This window comes from Anarhichas minor, unplaced genomic scaffold, assembly GCF_050575085.1.
Source record: "Anarhichas minor isolate MPS153535 unplaced genomic scaffold, ASM5057508v1 ptg000011l, whole genome shotgun sequence".
Taxonomy (NCBI): Eukaryota; Metazoa; Chordata; class Actinopteri; order Perciformes; family Anarhichadidae; genus Anarhichas; species Anarhichas minor.
The window spans coordinates 243,253-260,287 of record NW_027466457.1 but is presented as its reverse complement, the minus strand read 5'-3'; the positions used below and the strand labels follow the sequence as shown (position 1 = coordinate 260,287).

Below are 17,035 nucleotides of genomic sequence, written 5' to 3'. Positions count from 1 at the left end.
GTAGCCAAAGCATTTCAGCTAGCAAGCTAACACTAACAAAGGCTGTGTCCAAAATCTCTTTCAATTTACAGGTGCGCAAGATTTACTGTCTGCCAATTTTACCTCCAAAACTCAAACAAATATGGCATGTACTACTTTCTATTATAAAGGGCGTAGTGAATGCGTGAATGAGGGTGCTTTTGGACACAACCTTAGCTAGCTAAGGCTAAGTGGAGGGTTTTTATTTGACATGATAAGACATTAAATTACATCTCTACAATGACAAGGAGAAGTCCAAGACTTATATGTCCTCATCGTTGTTGATGAAGACAAAAGGCATGCTCTTGAAAATGAAGATATTATTACGATAGACGCGTGGTCTCAGGGAACTTCCAAGTAGCATTAGCAAGCTAGCTTTGTTGGTGTTAGCTTGCTAACTTAGGAGAGTTTATACATAAATCCCACAACAATATGTAGCTATTAGGTTTTATCATTACATGCACTGGCTGATGTATTTCTATTAAGTCATTTTGTGTGCTGGGAATAAGGAACATGGGATTTTCCTGTTCTTTTCTCTTTTTCGGTTATTGATGTCAGGTTATTTATCCAAGACTGCATTGGCTTGTGTGCAGTTGTGTGCTATATTTAAAACAGATCCCAACAACCAGGTTGAGAACCATTGCATTAAACCACCTTCCAGCTGTAGAGAACAAAAACAATAGCCTTCAAAATTTCAAAATCAAACTGAATAATAGATGTCCCCTTTTTGAGCCAGGGACTGCATTAGAAGAATCTATGAGCAGATTCATAGTATTCTTTATATTAATCTTAATAGAGGAAATATATATCAAGTCACACATACACAAGTCATGTGGTTTCACAAGCCCCAGGGAACAGCTGACGACATAATGTTCCACTAACACTAAACAGGCCTTAAGTCTTTCACACAGGAAATGATGACAACCCATTTGACTGTTACAAATTTAGTGACCCATGCTGATGACAAAAATATCCTCACTCAACTTCCAGTCATAGAAGTGTGAAAGCAGCTCCTCCAACAATTCAAACAGAAAAAGACAACAACACACACTCATCCCTCTGACATGCAACATTTAAACATCGATTTTTAAAAGATGAGCTTCTTGTTTTTACAGCGATATCCAACAGTAAGACACATGAGAAAACATCTGTGGGTATATATGTACATTAACTTACATTATCAATAGCTCTGTTTTTTATGAACAATATTTACACAGTATAGTGGAGGGAGGAAGAGTCCTCTTTCCCACCCAGTTGCCCAAAGTCACGTGGTGAAAGTCCCCCTTCTGCATCAGTCACATTACAGGTATTGTCAGTTGTTTGTCTTGTTTGGCTTTAAAGAGTAATCAGCATAGATAATGCAAAGTGACAAATATACAAATGAATTACTCTGTACAAGTCCACATGTTCAAGCAAATAATCACAGCATGAGGCAGCAGTTCTTCCTTACAGGGGATACACTGATGGCTTATCACATTACACTGAGGATGTTCATCTCAGCACATTGCATCCATGAATTCAGATGCTCTGACTGTTGCAGTTGGTTGCAACTCTTCCTCTGAGTTTCCGAAGTCCCACCCGATCTATTCAGTTCGACATGTAACACACAGGCTGTAATATTTAGCGGAGAAAAGTCTTGCTGAATGGGGGACATTGTTACAGTGATGTGATGTTATTGGCAAATTGTTACGGTCATTGTATGTTACTGTAACTCATAGTTGACAGACATCAACAAGACAGACAGACGGACCATATTTGCTAAGATAACAAGAAGCATATTAGCAACTGATGAGCTTCACAGAGGCAAAGATCGTAACTGGACAGACCACTAGTCTTATTTTTCTTGTTTATCTCAATACAGTGTCATGTTCGCTGATACTCTGTGGTAAATATTCTTTGTCCCTGTGTTCAGAAAGGTCAGGAGATCAGACAATGGATCCCTTGGAGGAGGACAGGTGGATAGACTGGATGCGGAGGGCCAAGGTTTTCTCGAGGTCCTGCAGGATGTCAGAGCCGGGGCTATCTGGAGGCGTGTCATACAGCAGCTGTTTGAATGGCTCCAACTCGATCAGGATTAACATGTTCTTTAGGAAGTAGCCCTCAATATAGGAAGCCAAGTCTGGAGCACCAAGAAACTGAGGAAAAAAAGTGTATTTATCACTGTAAACTGCAACACATTTTCAAAAAAGACAGATCAAATTTGTAGCCTACACTTAATGTGCAACAGTAGTTCAATTTAGTGGACATTTTTTATCCAAAACAACTTGATTTGCTTTGTAGCATAGCCTTTTTTTGTACTGCCCAGTAGTAGTATTAGTGTGGGCGTATTCAGTCTATTCTTGTTTTGCACCTTGGTGTGATTGTAGATCTCCACACAAGTTTCAGTGTTAATGTTCTTGGTGCAGATCATCTCACAGTGCCTCTGCAGCGCCTCCAGCTGGAAGAACTTGGCTGCAGACAGAAGCTACAACAAAAAACAACAATTAACTCAAAAGCAAGTTTAGCATCTAGTTTGGTATTTGATGACAAACATCACTGTCACATTTGAACAGTGCAACAAGACCTAGGTGACCTTGAGATTGTAAATTGTTTTATAGTGTAAAGGTTTCAGTGTAAACTCAAATACAGTTGTCTGTGATAAGGACCTCACCTCCATAATGTCAGTGTTCCTGATGTGCAGAGCGTCTGTCCCTCCAAAGTAGAGATACTGCATCACCAGCTATTAAGAGGAGACACATATCAGCTTCCATACAAGGATGAATACAGTATGAAGGAAGGAGTATCAATGTGTGGTTTATGTATGATTCAAAAGTGCCCCTTGTTTACAATAATTGCATTACCTGAAAAATGTGATATTTGACATTGCTGATCTCAATGCATGTGTTTTCACCGCAAGGTCTGTTTGCTAGAAGAGATTTAAACCTTGAGAGATGGAAAAAGAGAAGGAGAGGAATTAAAGGATAACCGTTAGTGTAACACAGCCTGTTCTTAATAGAGCATAATAAACCTTTAACTACTGTACAGCAAAGGGTTATTTTTAGTTAGTTATTTTATGTTCATCCCTGTGGACATATTATCAACAACACACTTGAGTGATGTGTCATTTCTCTTCAGTCCCGTTAAGGCAGGACCGATTGGTTATCATCAATGTAACATGACATGAGAGTGAAATGGACGTCCTGTCATGTACTGCCCTGACAGCAACATATCAACACAACATGTCAAGTGTTTAGCCATCGCTGTACGAATTCATTCATCTTTTGACATTAAAATGTATAGAGTTACACATTCAGAGCCTTCATAGAGTCGCCATATACTGAACAGCAGAATCATTTGACAGAAAAAATACTGAACATACGTATTTCCTGTACTTGAGTATTCGAAAGCCGATGTTAAAGTGAGTGTACCTGCTGGAAGCTGTGAAGAGCAGGACTTTGTGGGCATAATAAGGCTTCCCTTCCACCAAAAAGGTCACGTCTGACATGTCTTTGTTGTTCAGGAAGTGAGGATCTGAAAAAGACGTGGCAAGAAAAACTTTGTTTTTCTGATTATCATAGAAAAAAAACATGGGGTGTACAACTTTGCCTAACTTGCCATTCTAGACACATTTCAGCTATTGTTTCAAAATAACTTTATTACAATTTCTATTCCAGTCCCTGAACACTAGATGGCGTCTTGTGCACTTCTCATTTTCATGCATTATTACTAGTCACATCCAACTCCAAATAAAATCCGTCAATGTAGTGCTCTTGTTTAGCCCTAATGCTGTACATTTACACAAACAGTATAGATTTCAAAATCTCACCCAGGCGTGACGACTGCTTCCTCTTGATCTCTGCCAGTTTGGGGATTGGGTAAGGGCCATAACACTGGGTGAAGATTGCAGACAGCTGCTGGCTGATTACCTCATTCTGACAAAACACAGACAGAGAAACAAAACTTCAGAGAGTGAGGAGAGCTGCTTGGGCGGGCAGTGCTCAGCCAACACACGGGAGTTCATGTTACGCAAGAACACAAGTACTTACTTTAGTGCTCCTCTCCTACACAAACATCCCCAACACAATTACCAGCACAGTGAGAGAGGTCTATCTTCTGCAGCCTTGTATCGCGCTTGACTTTCACTTGATTCAAGCAATGGTTCCGATAAGCCACATATTCGTGGCTACCTCACACCTTTGACAGGGGATCAGATGAATATCAGGCTGATTTCCTACACCCGTAGTTCCTCAGAGAGGACTGTGATGGGGAACACCATGACAATCCGAGCTATAGGAGTGTGACGTGTGAAAGAGAAAGACGGGAGAGTGAGATCTTCCTCCCGTTACACCTAACTTTCTTCTTGTGAGTGCGCGGTGCTAAAACTAGAGGAAGGGCAGTGCCATTCAGCTGCAGCAGCAGCGGGGCGCGACACTACAAGCCCAACGTGTGCAGTCAGGCTGGTTGCTCTTACTGAAGCATGACGCCAACAAACCTTTATCAACAGCCGCCTATTCCACCAGGGAAAAATATGCATCTCTGCAATTATTCCCAACATTTTAGCTGGATAGAGAGAATGGAATGAAACTGAACTGAAGTGATGTGAAAGTGAATTGAAAGGAAAGTGAGCTCTGCTGAACTGAATTGAATTTAAGTGATTGGAGTGGAGTCAAACTGACCTGAACTCTGTTTCACTAAATTGTTGAATGGAGAGTTCAGTGGGCTGAGGCAGCAGACCATGAAAGATGATCGGTCCCATACCTTGATGTGTAGGGCACCTCATGGTGGAGCGGATCTTGCCAGGGTCCCTGAGGCCCTTATAGAGATGAGGATCCCTGGCCCCACCATGCATCATGCGAGACAGAGACAAGGGCTGACACTGCAGCAATCCACTAAAGGCTAGCCTGGCCTGAGTGTATCAGTGTGCGTGGGCGTGTGTGTGTGTGTGTGTTTGTGAGAGAGAAAGACATGCTGTCGGTTTGGGATTCCACACTCATGCGAGTTTTGTTTATTCTCATATCAGCACTGACAGCACAGCTCGTCATGCCAGCAGGGCAAAGTAGACAAAACAAACAGAGGCGACAGACAGGATGACGTGCTGTTTTAAATCTAATACAGGCCTACCAAGGGGATCATGAGCTCAAGTAAAGAGACAGGGCCCTGATCTAATGAGCTGCATCAGGAAGGAGCGAGGAGGCATGTCATAAATCATTATCATCTCAGGTTATTGATATTGAGAAGGCCTCGGGGGCTCCGTCAGTCTCTTTGAAGCTGATGACCTGACTGCGTGATGACGATCACAAGTAAACAAAGCAGATATATTTGTAAGTTTAGTAGAAGAGTGAAAATGCAAACAGTGCAGTACCTTGCTGGCTCTGAGGATCTGGAACATGAGAGGCAGACCATGCGTGATGAGCTCCTCAGTGTACTCCTCTTCCTCGATGCAGCTGAACTCTTTGAGAAGACCCTGGATCAGAGGTCGGCGGTGCTGATGGAAACACGTGCGGAGAGACTCCATCCAAGTGTGCAAAGTCCATGGAACCCCTGAGAAATAATTACAGAGGTAAATAAAGATACACCTGAAACATATCAAATACACACACGCACAAACATGCACAAAGAAGCTATAAATGTTGCATACGGAATGTGATACTGTAGAAAATGCATGCACATGTTTTAGAGAGATTTAACAGCAACTAACCCAGGCTCCGTATATCTATGGTGATGTCCACATGCCCATGTTCTGCACTGTGGTACATGGCTTCTTTCAGGGCTTTAAGTTTGGCTTTCCCAGTTCTGATCTGGTCGATCTGAGACGGACTTCTACCTTCCAGCTCCGAACCCTCTGCCAGAATCTCTTCCAGGGATAAGACGTCCCCTTTCCCTTTCTCTGTGTGGGACAGCAGCTTACGGAACACATTTCTAGAAGAGCAAAAGAACAAAAATAAAAGAGAATTCTAATTTGATTGGTCTCTACAGGCTCTATTAAATTGCTTTTTTTATAGCACGAGTCTCCAGGCCAATATCACCACAAATGGCAAACAGGTGCATTTGTATTATTTTACACACTTATAACAAAAGGGATATGACTGTCACTGAGGTCATTACTGATAGGTCGCGGCAATCTGAAGTTAACTGTCTTGCAGCTTTGATTGTTATTGCTGTATGTAGCTCAGTTTTAATTAACAAGAAAGGTTAGATAAACAACTGCTTAGTGGATTTAAACAAAAAAATCCTTAAAGGGCAAAAGCTTCTCATTTTATGCAAATAGAAATTTATCTAACTAACTGCAGGTTTGTAGACTGGACAATCTACTATGTTCTCTACTGACGCCACAAACAGTAGCTGCAACCTCCATCCTCTTGCGGATGAATTGTGTTTGTCATTTCTAGAACCTGCACCTTTCTGAGAGAAAGTGCTTTTAAAGTTTCGGGACCCTCATCTTGGTGTCACCTTTTGCATTTTTGTTTTTTACGTATGTTATCTGTGTTTTTATGCGGGGAAACTTTTACCCTTCCATCTTGACCAGGAACCCCTCGTAAAAGAGATTCAAAATCTCTAAAAACCTAAAAGATTAAATAAAAAAATACAATAAGTGTTATTAAATAGGTTTAAGTGATTAGAGAACATGGGCTATCATGGCAGAAAATCTTCCAATTTAAACCCACCTAAAATAGCAGGGGCATGTCTTGTTAGGAAAGCTTGATAATCCTGAGACCTAAACATCTGTTTTGTGAAAACCAGATAAAAAGTCAGTGAGTAAGTGCTATTGTGATAGGACACGCCCATTCTTTGATTTATTTGCTTGCAGCTGCCGTGCCATGTACAAGGTGCGGTTGAAATTGCACAAGACACAAAAATGCTTTGGAAAAAATTAGGTAACGTTCTAATTCACATGTCAGCAGCATTTCAGAATAAATTCCTTAGAAATACAAATGAAAAGAAATAAAAACTTTTCAGGAAAAAAACTATGGGTTACTTATTCTAGGGAAAAATAGATAGCAATCAAAGGCACACTCAATTATCACAATTAATTACAGCATCACTGAGAGAGTAATTTGGTGCACAGCAGGTCGGGTGGACATGCAACAATTTAAAATCTGTATAAATGAAACCCCTGTAAAATAAAGCAGAGCCAAAACTATTCTGCATACATAGTTACCAGTTATTAACATAAAGTGAAAACTAATATGGTGGACTTTTACAAGGAGAAAGATTCCACAATACAAATTAAATATAAATAGGGCAAAGGTTGAGGAAGTAAATGCTGAAATGTAGTTTTAGCGATGTAATCTGTGGCACATTGAAATTATACTGTATTTTATTAAGTCTTTATTTTCATACATTCAATATGGTTGTGTTATCTTTGGTCTCTACAGTGTACCGTCTCAAACAAGACAAAAAGAAATGTGAAGAGGAACAACAGCAAAAACATAAAAAACACACACACAATGAGTTTAGTTACACAGTTTGTAACAAAGCAATTCAACAGATGACGTGTCAATTTCACGGACATGCTCTGTTGACGTTTGAACAAGATCATATGCTGAATACACAATATGAACAGAGTGTACTTGTGCATCCTCTGTTTATTCACTCAGGAGTGTGTACCCACGATTGAGCATGAATGTGTGTACACGCACCTGTGTCCATGAGCTGCTGCCAGACTGTAGGAGTTCATGTCTCCCTGTGGCGCCGTGGAGATGCCATTGCGGTACATGGTTCCCACCATGGGGTCCGCCCCCCGCTCCAGCAGCAAACTCACTAGCTCAAAGTTACCTGTGCATGAAGAAAACAATTGGCAGAGCTTATACACACAGACACACAATGCGATTAAAGCAGAAAAATGAGAGTGAAGCAAACATTTGATCATCATTCTTCTTCACTCTTTGTTTTTCCCCCAGGATGATTATGCCTCTGAAGTCATAACTCAGCCTATGATCACGCTGACAGTCAGGTGTTGTTTTAGATGGCCAGCTGGTGTTGTCAGCTTGCTACAATACAGGTGGACAGCAGGCAGAGGATGGGAGTCACGCTGTGTCTCTGTACCTGCAGCAGCAGCCAGCTGCAGCGGGGTCTCTGTGTAGTTCTCCATCCCGTCCTGCAGGGACCCCTCCACGTTGGCTTTGGCATCCAGCAGCAGCTGCAGAGGTCGGGCGGGGACACGGAGGGGCACGAAGCGAGAGAGAGAGAGAGATAGAGAGAGAGAGAGGAGGGTGAGGAGAAGAGGACGAGTCGGTTGGCTAATGAGAATGATCTGAAGTCAGTCTGGTAGAATTCAGCTTCTCTCATCTGGCGACTGTTTCATGAAAAAACAAATCTGTACAGGGAATAGTGAATACTTCACTTTTATACTGCCTGTACTATGCAGCCAACTTTTACTTTGACAAATCTGTTGCTCTTCAGAATTTTTGGCGAATAAACCCATTTGCTTTCTTGGCTTCTTTCAGGCTAGCTGTTTCTCTTGCTCTTTATGCAACATGTAAGCTAAGCTAACCATCTCCCGCTCCAGCTTTATATTTACCGTACAGACACGAGAGTGGGATCAATCTTTTCATCCAACTCTCGACAAGAAAATGAAAATGAATCACACAATGTCAAGTTGTTCTTTTAATGTTTGCTGATATATAACCAATAACTATGAGCCTATATTTGATAGTTGGCTAAATAGTCTCATGAATCAGGTTTTCCTGTTATATTGATTTGTTATTATATTTTATATGTATTTAGTTGCTTATTTTACGTTATAAATAATCTTCTTTGAAGAACATAACTCTGCTCATACACCATCTGAAAGACATTTATTAATGATGCTGCAGACCTATATGGGGAGTTAGCATTTTGTGTAACTGAGAGAATAATCTAAACAAGTTCCTGAATCTCATAACTTTATGCCGTATAATACGCTAAAAAATACCTTGTCTAATATCTTAGTAAACCGAGTGTAAAATTATTACATAGATAATAACAATTTACTTCATGGTTTTACTCAGAATGTAATCTTTTTATTTTCATTCTTTCTTTTGGGCGAAGTCCTCCGGTGTCAGATGGCTTAAACGTTTTCTAATGATTCAAAATCCAACGGACAGATCATTTAGAGGACAAACGGAATTAGTTAAATGAGTTCGATAACAATTAGACTGCTGTGTTTCCACTTTCCACTCGCTAAATGCAGTCTGATCCATTTGCTCTGAAATGGAAATTGACAGGAGGCTATGTTCAACACACTTGTTCAGATCTAACGGTTGACTGGATAAATGCCCTAATTAAAGATGAAAAAGATCAATTTCTACATCACACAAACAGCATCAAATGAAACAGAACAAAACCAAAAAAGACAGGAGGAAACTCTTGGTGGAGAACCATCATCATCATCACCACCAAGAAGCTTTGATGACAAAAAATGACAACGATGACCAACCATGAGCTGAAGCACAACGAGAGGTCACGATGAGAGAATCACAGGTGAGAAAGGATGTCACTACCTGCACCACAGGCACATGTCCGTGCAACACAGCGAAAGTGAGGGGCGTCGCCTGCCGCGTTTCGGGAAAGACTGAGGGGTGCTTGTGCACTGAGTTTGGCACCTGGGGAAGGGACACAGGTAGGTGGGTTGGGTGGGTAGGAGGGAGAAAGATGAGGGAGAGAGATATGAAGCCATTAATACTACTACACAGCCTACGGAGCACAACACAAGCAGTTGCAGGGAGGAGGGGGGGGGGGGGGGGGGGAGGCAGGAAGCTCTACAGGAGAAACTAGAGTAATTAACTAGGAACCCTGGGGCTGCAGAGGACACCCTGTCACCTTGTTCGCCTTCTAATGAACATGATGGATTGATCCCTCAAGTTAGGTCTCGTCCTAATGATTTCACTCTGATCTTTTCAGCTGGTCTCCCTGACAGGGATCTGACCCGACCTCTCTAGGGCTCATCTCTCTGGTCGGGCTGCGATGAATAACTATGTGTCAAATGTAAGCGAAACCCACACGAGACACATGAACAAAGCACAAATGCACATATTTAGAAGAGAGACATGGAGATGAAATAACACAGAACTGGGAAACAAAACTGAAGTTTGGAAAAAATGGTTTAACAAACGCAATAATTTGCAGAACGTTCTAACCTGTTGAGTCCCCTATCTGTAAGTACCTGTGCTCCATATATGGTTGACAAGTCCTTCATTATTCCAGTATATGTAACCCTTTACTTCAAGGTCTATACCCTAAAACTACAGTGCTGTACCCTAGCAATGGTGAGTACTCCCATCTGTATTCTGGGACCATAACCCATAGATCTCATACGTTTTTCAATAACCCCTCCATCTGAGATTTGAGAGCTATTACAAAATCCCTATAGTTACTTTATGGTACCGCTGCCATTTTGGTCGCATGTCCTTATTGTGAAATTAAATTTACTGAATTACTTTATAGGTTTCTGGAGAATTTCTGTGTTATTAATTAACAGCATTTCCACCCAACTTTAGTTTTGTTTTTCAGCACTGTACCCCATAGGTACCCAGTACTTTATTATTATTTGTCCTTTCCTCTAAAATGCCCAGTTTACTCCCTAGTTCCATAGTCTGGTTTTCTTATACATTTAAGTACCAGTAGGAACTGGTCATTATTTCATTGGTACCTGATCCATACAACAAAATGACAATGTTATTGACGGGCTGCATAATAAAGTGTTACCAATGACTCTGAGAGGATTTAAAGAGCATGAATCATCTTGAGGCTGCCCAGCTGGTGAAACAAAACATCAGAGCCAAACAACATTTGTTTTTAACTGTTGAATTTCTAACCAGGATCAAAACCGCATGCATGAAAATAAACTGATAGTGGGTCTTTTTTATTCGACAGTGCGCTTTGTGCTTTGGCCAGGGTTCATGAATGCAGTGGACTGCAAATCAATTCTGGCACAATGGCTGATGGGACATGTGGTTACTGAGGTGACTGACGAAGACCGGGATCATGAGGCCTTAACTGAACCACCTCTCTCAAGTCCGCACAGAGTCAGTAGATGCCATCTCGATTCTCTGCAGACTCTGTGAGGAATTCAGTTTGTGTTAAATCAGGCGATCTTAATCACTTCTTTTCCCTGACGAAGAAAAAATGACTCAGCAACAAACCTCTGAGTCACGTCTTATGCTCTAAACACTCAAATGCAAGTGAGTTTGATTGCGCATGTGAATTTCAATCTGTTTGTACGCTGCCTGTCCTCTAGTGAGGCAGAGCAGTCAGTGCCTCATGATCACTACACATTTAGCAGCATGACACATGGGAGAGAACAAAGAATGGGAGATGAGGGACAACATGATTGGTTTTCTCCAATTAAATACCAAACACATAGTTTACAATGCTAACAAACATTCACTTTATGACTAACATGTATAACACTGCACATATTGAAGAATACAAAAGTGTGTCAATGCAAAAGTCTCCCACTCAAAAGAATTTCAAAAACACTGGGTAGATGAGTTATATTTATGTGTACTCTATCCTGCACTGTGTGATTTTACCCAATGTCGAAACCAGAATAGCAGTAAAAACTTCATCAGCACTGACCTCGCTGTTAATATCCGCTCCTGCATCCAGCAGCATCTGCACCATGGCCTCGTCTCCACGGACACAAGCGTACATAAGCGGGGTCATCCCCTACACAAGCACAGGTACAGACAACAAGAGCGCTCACATTGTTTCAGAAGTTACACATACCCTCCTTCATTTGATCAAAACCCAAATTGTGGCATCTCCCCAATTCGACATTGTGCCACTTATCTATGGTTCTCCCCTGGGAGAATCACATGCGATCGTTCACGTGTGTGCGGGCGTCTGTGAGTGAGGGTGCACCTCTGTGTCTGTCCACAACTAATCTCGCATTCTGCTGCAGCAAACTTATATTTTCGGGTGCCCAGTTATGGCTCCATGCTCAAGGACCTTTCGTGGTTGCGGTGACTCATACTGCCTTACAGCGCATTGGGGGTTCGCTAACTGTGTTCATTCAATCACACAATACAACAGTGGTCTTTGCAGACACTCATCGCGGAGATCTGCACTTTCTAGTTTCAACATGAGTTTAACTTGTGTTTTTTCTTTTTCTTTTTACAAAGTAGTACAAAGCAAGACCGAACTTTTACTCTAAACTTGTATCCTTGACAGTTCCACTCCTGGCACCTTGAGTCTGATGAGAGTAAAATTCTGCTATTGATCTTTTTAAAGGATACCATATGAATCAATATCTCCTCTGGGCCACCAGCAGAGCTTGTCTGACAGAAAAGTACTGTACAAAACTCTGTATTTGAAAGTTTCCGCTTAGATCAGTCCCAAACTCAATGTTGATTTTCCATGGAAAATCTCGAGTTACACTTGCAATATGCCCCTGACGATTCACGGCACTGGAGGTGGTGGTCGTGATGTAACGCAGAGCCACTTGGCAGGAAGGCTTTCGGAAAAAATGTCAGAATATAGTTTAATATTTATAGCTGCTCACAAGACTACACGGTGCTTCAAGGTGAAGGAGCCATGCAAACAAAGTGACCTGTTCCACAGGCTGTGTATGTGTCTGTGTGTGTATCAGTATACGTGTGCCCGCATATGCATTATTTAATATGTTGACTGTGTCTCTAACCTGCTCACTCATGCTGTTGATACCGTCAGGCCCCAGCAGGTTGACAGCCTGCTTCACCAGGTCTGTGCGACCACAGCTGAGCATACGGAAGCCCAGGTCCTGCATGAACTTTGCTTCAGTAGAGGCAGCGTCCAGTTTCCTCGAGGCACAGAAGCAGTCATCCGTTCTGAAGGGCAAAGCATACAAAGGGGTTCACAATGCAAGTTCACTGTTTTGAACGTTTGCAATGCACCATATTTTCCCGTAATACCTGACGGGTTTCATTTTTTTTTTTTTAACACTGCAGGAAGGATGCTCAGATCACTCTATCATGCCTGAGTTTGAGTGCAAGTTCAGATATGTCCCTGCTGGTGTTTTTTTATGTGCAGATGAAGAGGATGGGTGCACACCCCGCTCTGCAGCCTATGGGTAAGCGCAAAGTGCACAGCCGTACCGGAGCTGACGGGGCTCGCAGTCCACTCCGGGAAGCAGGAGTCGGGCAGCCTGCCGAACATCGTCGCTGTCCACCGCGAAGCTGCGTCTGTGTTCCGTGTGAACCGCAGCCACGCGCACCCACTCCATCAGAGGCGGCAGCACCACGAAGGGCCTGTGGGGGGAGATAGAAGCACATGTTCTGGCCACCAGAGACTCACGCTGAACTTCAATCACACTCGGTACTTGAGTGTGCATAGGCACTTGCAGGGAAAATCCATCTCACACAGAATTTGCATGTTATTTCAGAGATCTCGCCAGCCAAAGAGGATGTTTGAGAACAGGATGAACTCTGTCTAGCAGATGAAATCAAAGACCCAGAACCAGTATGTCACAGAGAGAGACACTTTGATGTGAGGAAGTCTAAAACGGAACAAAGATCATCATAGATTATAGACCATCGATCAAAAATGTTTATTCTGATTGATGCAGTCCGTGTCTGTGAAGATTTTTAAACTGCTATGTCTTAAATCTCGTCATTGTCTACTCTGCTCTATTCTAGAGATCCAAAGCTTGACAGAGTAACATTTTAATACAGTGCTGATGAGGTTAAACTGAGGAAGCCCATATCTGTAATGAGCTATGAAAACCCAGCTATTGCATTGCAACATATGGGCGATGCATAATCATTTCTATATGCCTTAAAATGTATAGCCCCGTTATAGCAATCACAAGGCATTACGCGTGTCATCATAACACTTTACAGGGAAAGTAATTGCTCTGCTTTTAATCTGTTTTGCACGACATTATAATGATGAACATCATGGTGCTCTCTGTAAACATAATGGCCGGTGAGTGTGGTTATTGCATGCCAACATACAGTGTTTATGACAGCTTGCTCTCTATTTGCTGAAAGTAAACGAAGGATTTCTTGGTATTTTGCAACCCTACTGCGCTGTGGAGCTTAGACAGAAATGACCATCACACGGTTGCCCCTGACACCAGAGCCAACAGTGGAATCTCTTAAAAGAGAACTCTGCAGGCTCCACGGACCCCACATTAATGGAATAACTACTCTCCCTGTCTCCTCCACTCATCCATGCATGCATGAGGATTCATTTGCATGAAGTTACATTTTGACCTTCGCTACTGTACTGACAGCATGTTATGGATATAAATACACACTTTCTTCACTTATGCAAAACAAACAGCTGTCAGCAATACATTCTGCAAAACAAAACCACACTCTTTATACTTAATGGCTGCAGAACGCACCACGATATTATGATGATGTTAAGAATTATGATGAGGCAAGTGATACCGTGTGACTGCTGGTTTAACACACTATGAAGGCTAATATCTTTACCTAAAAAATATCTTCGAAAAAGTGAAGTTTTACCGCTTAGTTATCTGTGTTTATATAAATCGATTTACGCAGCATGTGTCAAATCAGACAATTTCATATTTCTTTATGGTATTTATCACTTTAACCATATAAAACAAGATTATGACCATAGCATTGACAAGCAGTTTGGTTTCATAAGCATCTTTAATACAGATTGCTTTAATGCTGCTGAAGAAATAAGCTGCTCATGTGTTTTGTATGAGCGTCATAGATCTATGCTATGTGTATTTGATGAAACTTGGTCTCGTTCTCCGGGATTCGCTGTCCAATACATCACTTTACAAAGGATGCCTTGATGCCTGGACTGTCCTTGACACATGCTCGGCCCACATCTGTCACACATTGTAAACTAGTTACTCATCAACTTTACTGAGTTGATGTGAGGATCTCATGATAATTGTCTGATCTTCCAAGAAATGCAAACCCTTTTGTTGTACTCACTTCAAACGACCTACAGTCCCCACGTGACGTTATCGGCTCTGCAGACTTCGTTAAGGAAGCACACAACACCTAATCAAGAGGCACGGGACGTATAACGGCAATGCATTTCCTCACAAGGACACATTAGTTCACAAGCAGTTCAAGGTCTTGATGTCTCCAATCCCAGGCTTTCCCTAATGTTGGCTCTGGCAATGTGCTTAAATATGACTAAAACAAACGCACGTTAATGTGATTTCCTTTACAAAATGGTGATTAGGGCTAAAGCAGACGTGATTTGGACACCTGGGACACACGTTGGCTGATAGCCTGCTTCACTGCAGGCAATACAGTCTGGAGCCCCAGAAGAGGACTGCTCAGGCTCAACTGTCAGTACTGTTTCCCACCTCTGCTGCATGCTGACAGGGGTTTCCACCAAACTGCAGGAAACACTGAACAGCTCAAGGTATCAGGGCTACAGTGGAATATTATGAGTTTTTTAAAAATAAACAGCTCATAAACTCAGCAGAAAAAAAGAGTTTCATAGGTGGAGACTGCAAAGATTGTGAGGACGGTTTTGTGCTTTTCTGAAAACTATGCAGAATCCAGAAACTACATGATCAAGGGAATTAACACCATGGAAACATTGCTTGAGCCTTATGTCATTCATGCATAAATCGGTGGCTGGGATTATCAACAGTGACTAAGCTTCAACGGCCCCTATCTGCCACTTCTTAAGTCACGCAGAGGACTCACTCAAGTAGCCAATAAGTTGACAATTCACTTATATAAAACTGTACTTTCCTTCCAGAGGAAAACATCTGGTGTGCCATTTCAGAATCGAGCCAGAAATATAATAAAAGTCTGCAGAGGTGTACAGTTACAGCAGAATGATGTCTGCACTTCTCTGCAGGAGGAACATTACCGCTGGATAGTTTCTGTGACGCAAAGGTATATATGGTGGGTAACTAAAGGGAGTTTCTCACTGGTGGTCTGGTGTTCTTATATTATTGTCCCAGTGGCCATTAAAGGTGCAATAATGGTACTGTCCCACAGTACAACATGAGGTGAAAACCAGAACAAGGCAAAATAATAGAGTCATCTGGTATTAAAAAAAGTCCTAGTATAAGAACACAAAACAGGGCTTAGATATGATGGGAGGTAAACATCCAAATACTGCAACTGCCAACTTTCTAGTTCTGTAGACGTCTTTAGCGCTGAGCATTGGGATTTCTGAAGCTTTTTTGTTAAAAGCAGCTGCCTGCTTTGACTGAAAACAACGCTGATGAGAGCGCAGAGTAAAGAGGGAACTGGTACCAAAACAGTAAAGAGCCGGAAAACCAAAACAATGAGCTGAAAGACACTAAAATGCTCAGTAGAGTTTAAGAGAACTGCAGATTCAGGGAGTAATTCTCTGCGGGTTCATCATCACAAACAAGTATGTTGTTTAATCCATTTTTAATATCGAAATATTGAGTATAGCTGCCACTAATGTGTAGTTTTTCAAATTTTTGTGGAGGCATTTCATTCTGTTTATGAAAATGAGGATTTGTGCAGTTTAATTAATGCTTTCAGCCTTTTATTCTCAGTGTCCGAAGAGTCAAACCCAAGAGTGTGGAGGCTGGTGTTATTCTATATTTGTCTTTTTGTGAACAAGAACATACCAAAATTAACAATGTACGAGACTTTCCACTTCCTCGTCCTGGCTATGGCACTCAGCCCCAAGCGCATCTCTTCCTAATGATGTAGTTCATATTTTAAAAAGGGTCACAAATATATAGTTTCATTCTTCTGTATCATTTCCTAATACATAATCAGCTGAGTACTATTTTAGAAAACATTGCCCAAACAAAAACAAGACGTAAGTTTGTTGGGAACTATTTTGAGCCGTGGATTAATAAACGTTTGGTAGGTTCAGTGTTAAGGAATTTGGAGCTTGTCTTTATGTTTTATCTACATGTCTGCTCCTCACCTCTCTGTTTGTAGGGTAACCTTCGAGGGCTCAACATTGGGGTTCTCCCACTCCATGTGAGGGCAGTGCATGAAGTAACACAGCGTGTAGATCGCTTCGGGCGCCCAGTGGATCACACTGCTCTTCTGGTGGATCGGCGTCCCATTGTTGTGGTTCTTCATATACAGCGGCTGAAGATGGTGCATGGCCCGGGACACCAGGTCACCTACAC

At 41.8% G+C, this 17,035-nt stretch overlaps 1 protein-coding gene across 2 annotated transcripts in view; it reads right to left on the bottom strand.

The window, feature by feature from the left end:
* Positions 1 to 946: 946 nt before the first annotated feature.
* Positions 947 to 17,035, bottom strand: part of btbd11b (BTB (POZ) domain containing 11b) — a 64,837-nt gene continuing 48,748 nt past the window's right edge. For both annotated transcript variants that reach the window (XM_076088758.1, XM_076088759.1), the window contains exons 3-17: positions 16,825 to 17,029; positions 13,053 to 13,205; positions 12,620 to 12,785; positions 11,557 to 11,646; positions 9,480 to 9,581; positions 8,044 to 8,137; positions 7,638 to 7,773; positions 5,696 to 5,916; positions 5,360 to 5,538; positions 3,824 to 3,929; positions 3,426 to 3,528; positions 2,859 to 2,940; positions 2,669 to 2,737; positions 2,369 to 2,482; positions 947 to 2,153 (exon numbers count right to left, since the gene is read on the bottom strand). In XM_076088758.1, the coding sequence (XP_075944873.1) occupies positions 1,944 to 2,153; positions 2,369 to 2,482; positions 2,669 to 2,737; positions 2,859 to 2,940; positions 3,426 to 3,528; positions 3,824 to 3,929; positions 5,360 to 5,538; positions 5,696 to 5,916; positions 7,638 to 7,773; positions 8,044 to 8,137; positions 9,480 to 9,581; positions 11,557 to 11,646; positions 12,620 to 12,785; positions 13,053 to 13,205; positions 16,825 to 17,029 (2,030 nt within the window). In that variant the 3' untranslated portion in view covers positions 947 to 1,943. The remainder of the gene's footprint in view (positions 2,154 to 2,368; positions 2,483 to 2,668; positions 2,738 to 2,858; positions 2,941 to 3,425; positions 3,529 to 3,823; positions 3,930 to 5,359; positions 5,539 to 5,695; positions 5,917 to 7,637; positions 7,774 to 8,043; positions 8,138 to 9,479; positions 9,582 to 11,556; positions 11,647 to 12,619; positions 12,786 to 13,052; positions 13,206 to 16,824; positions 17,030 to 17,035) is intronic.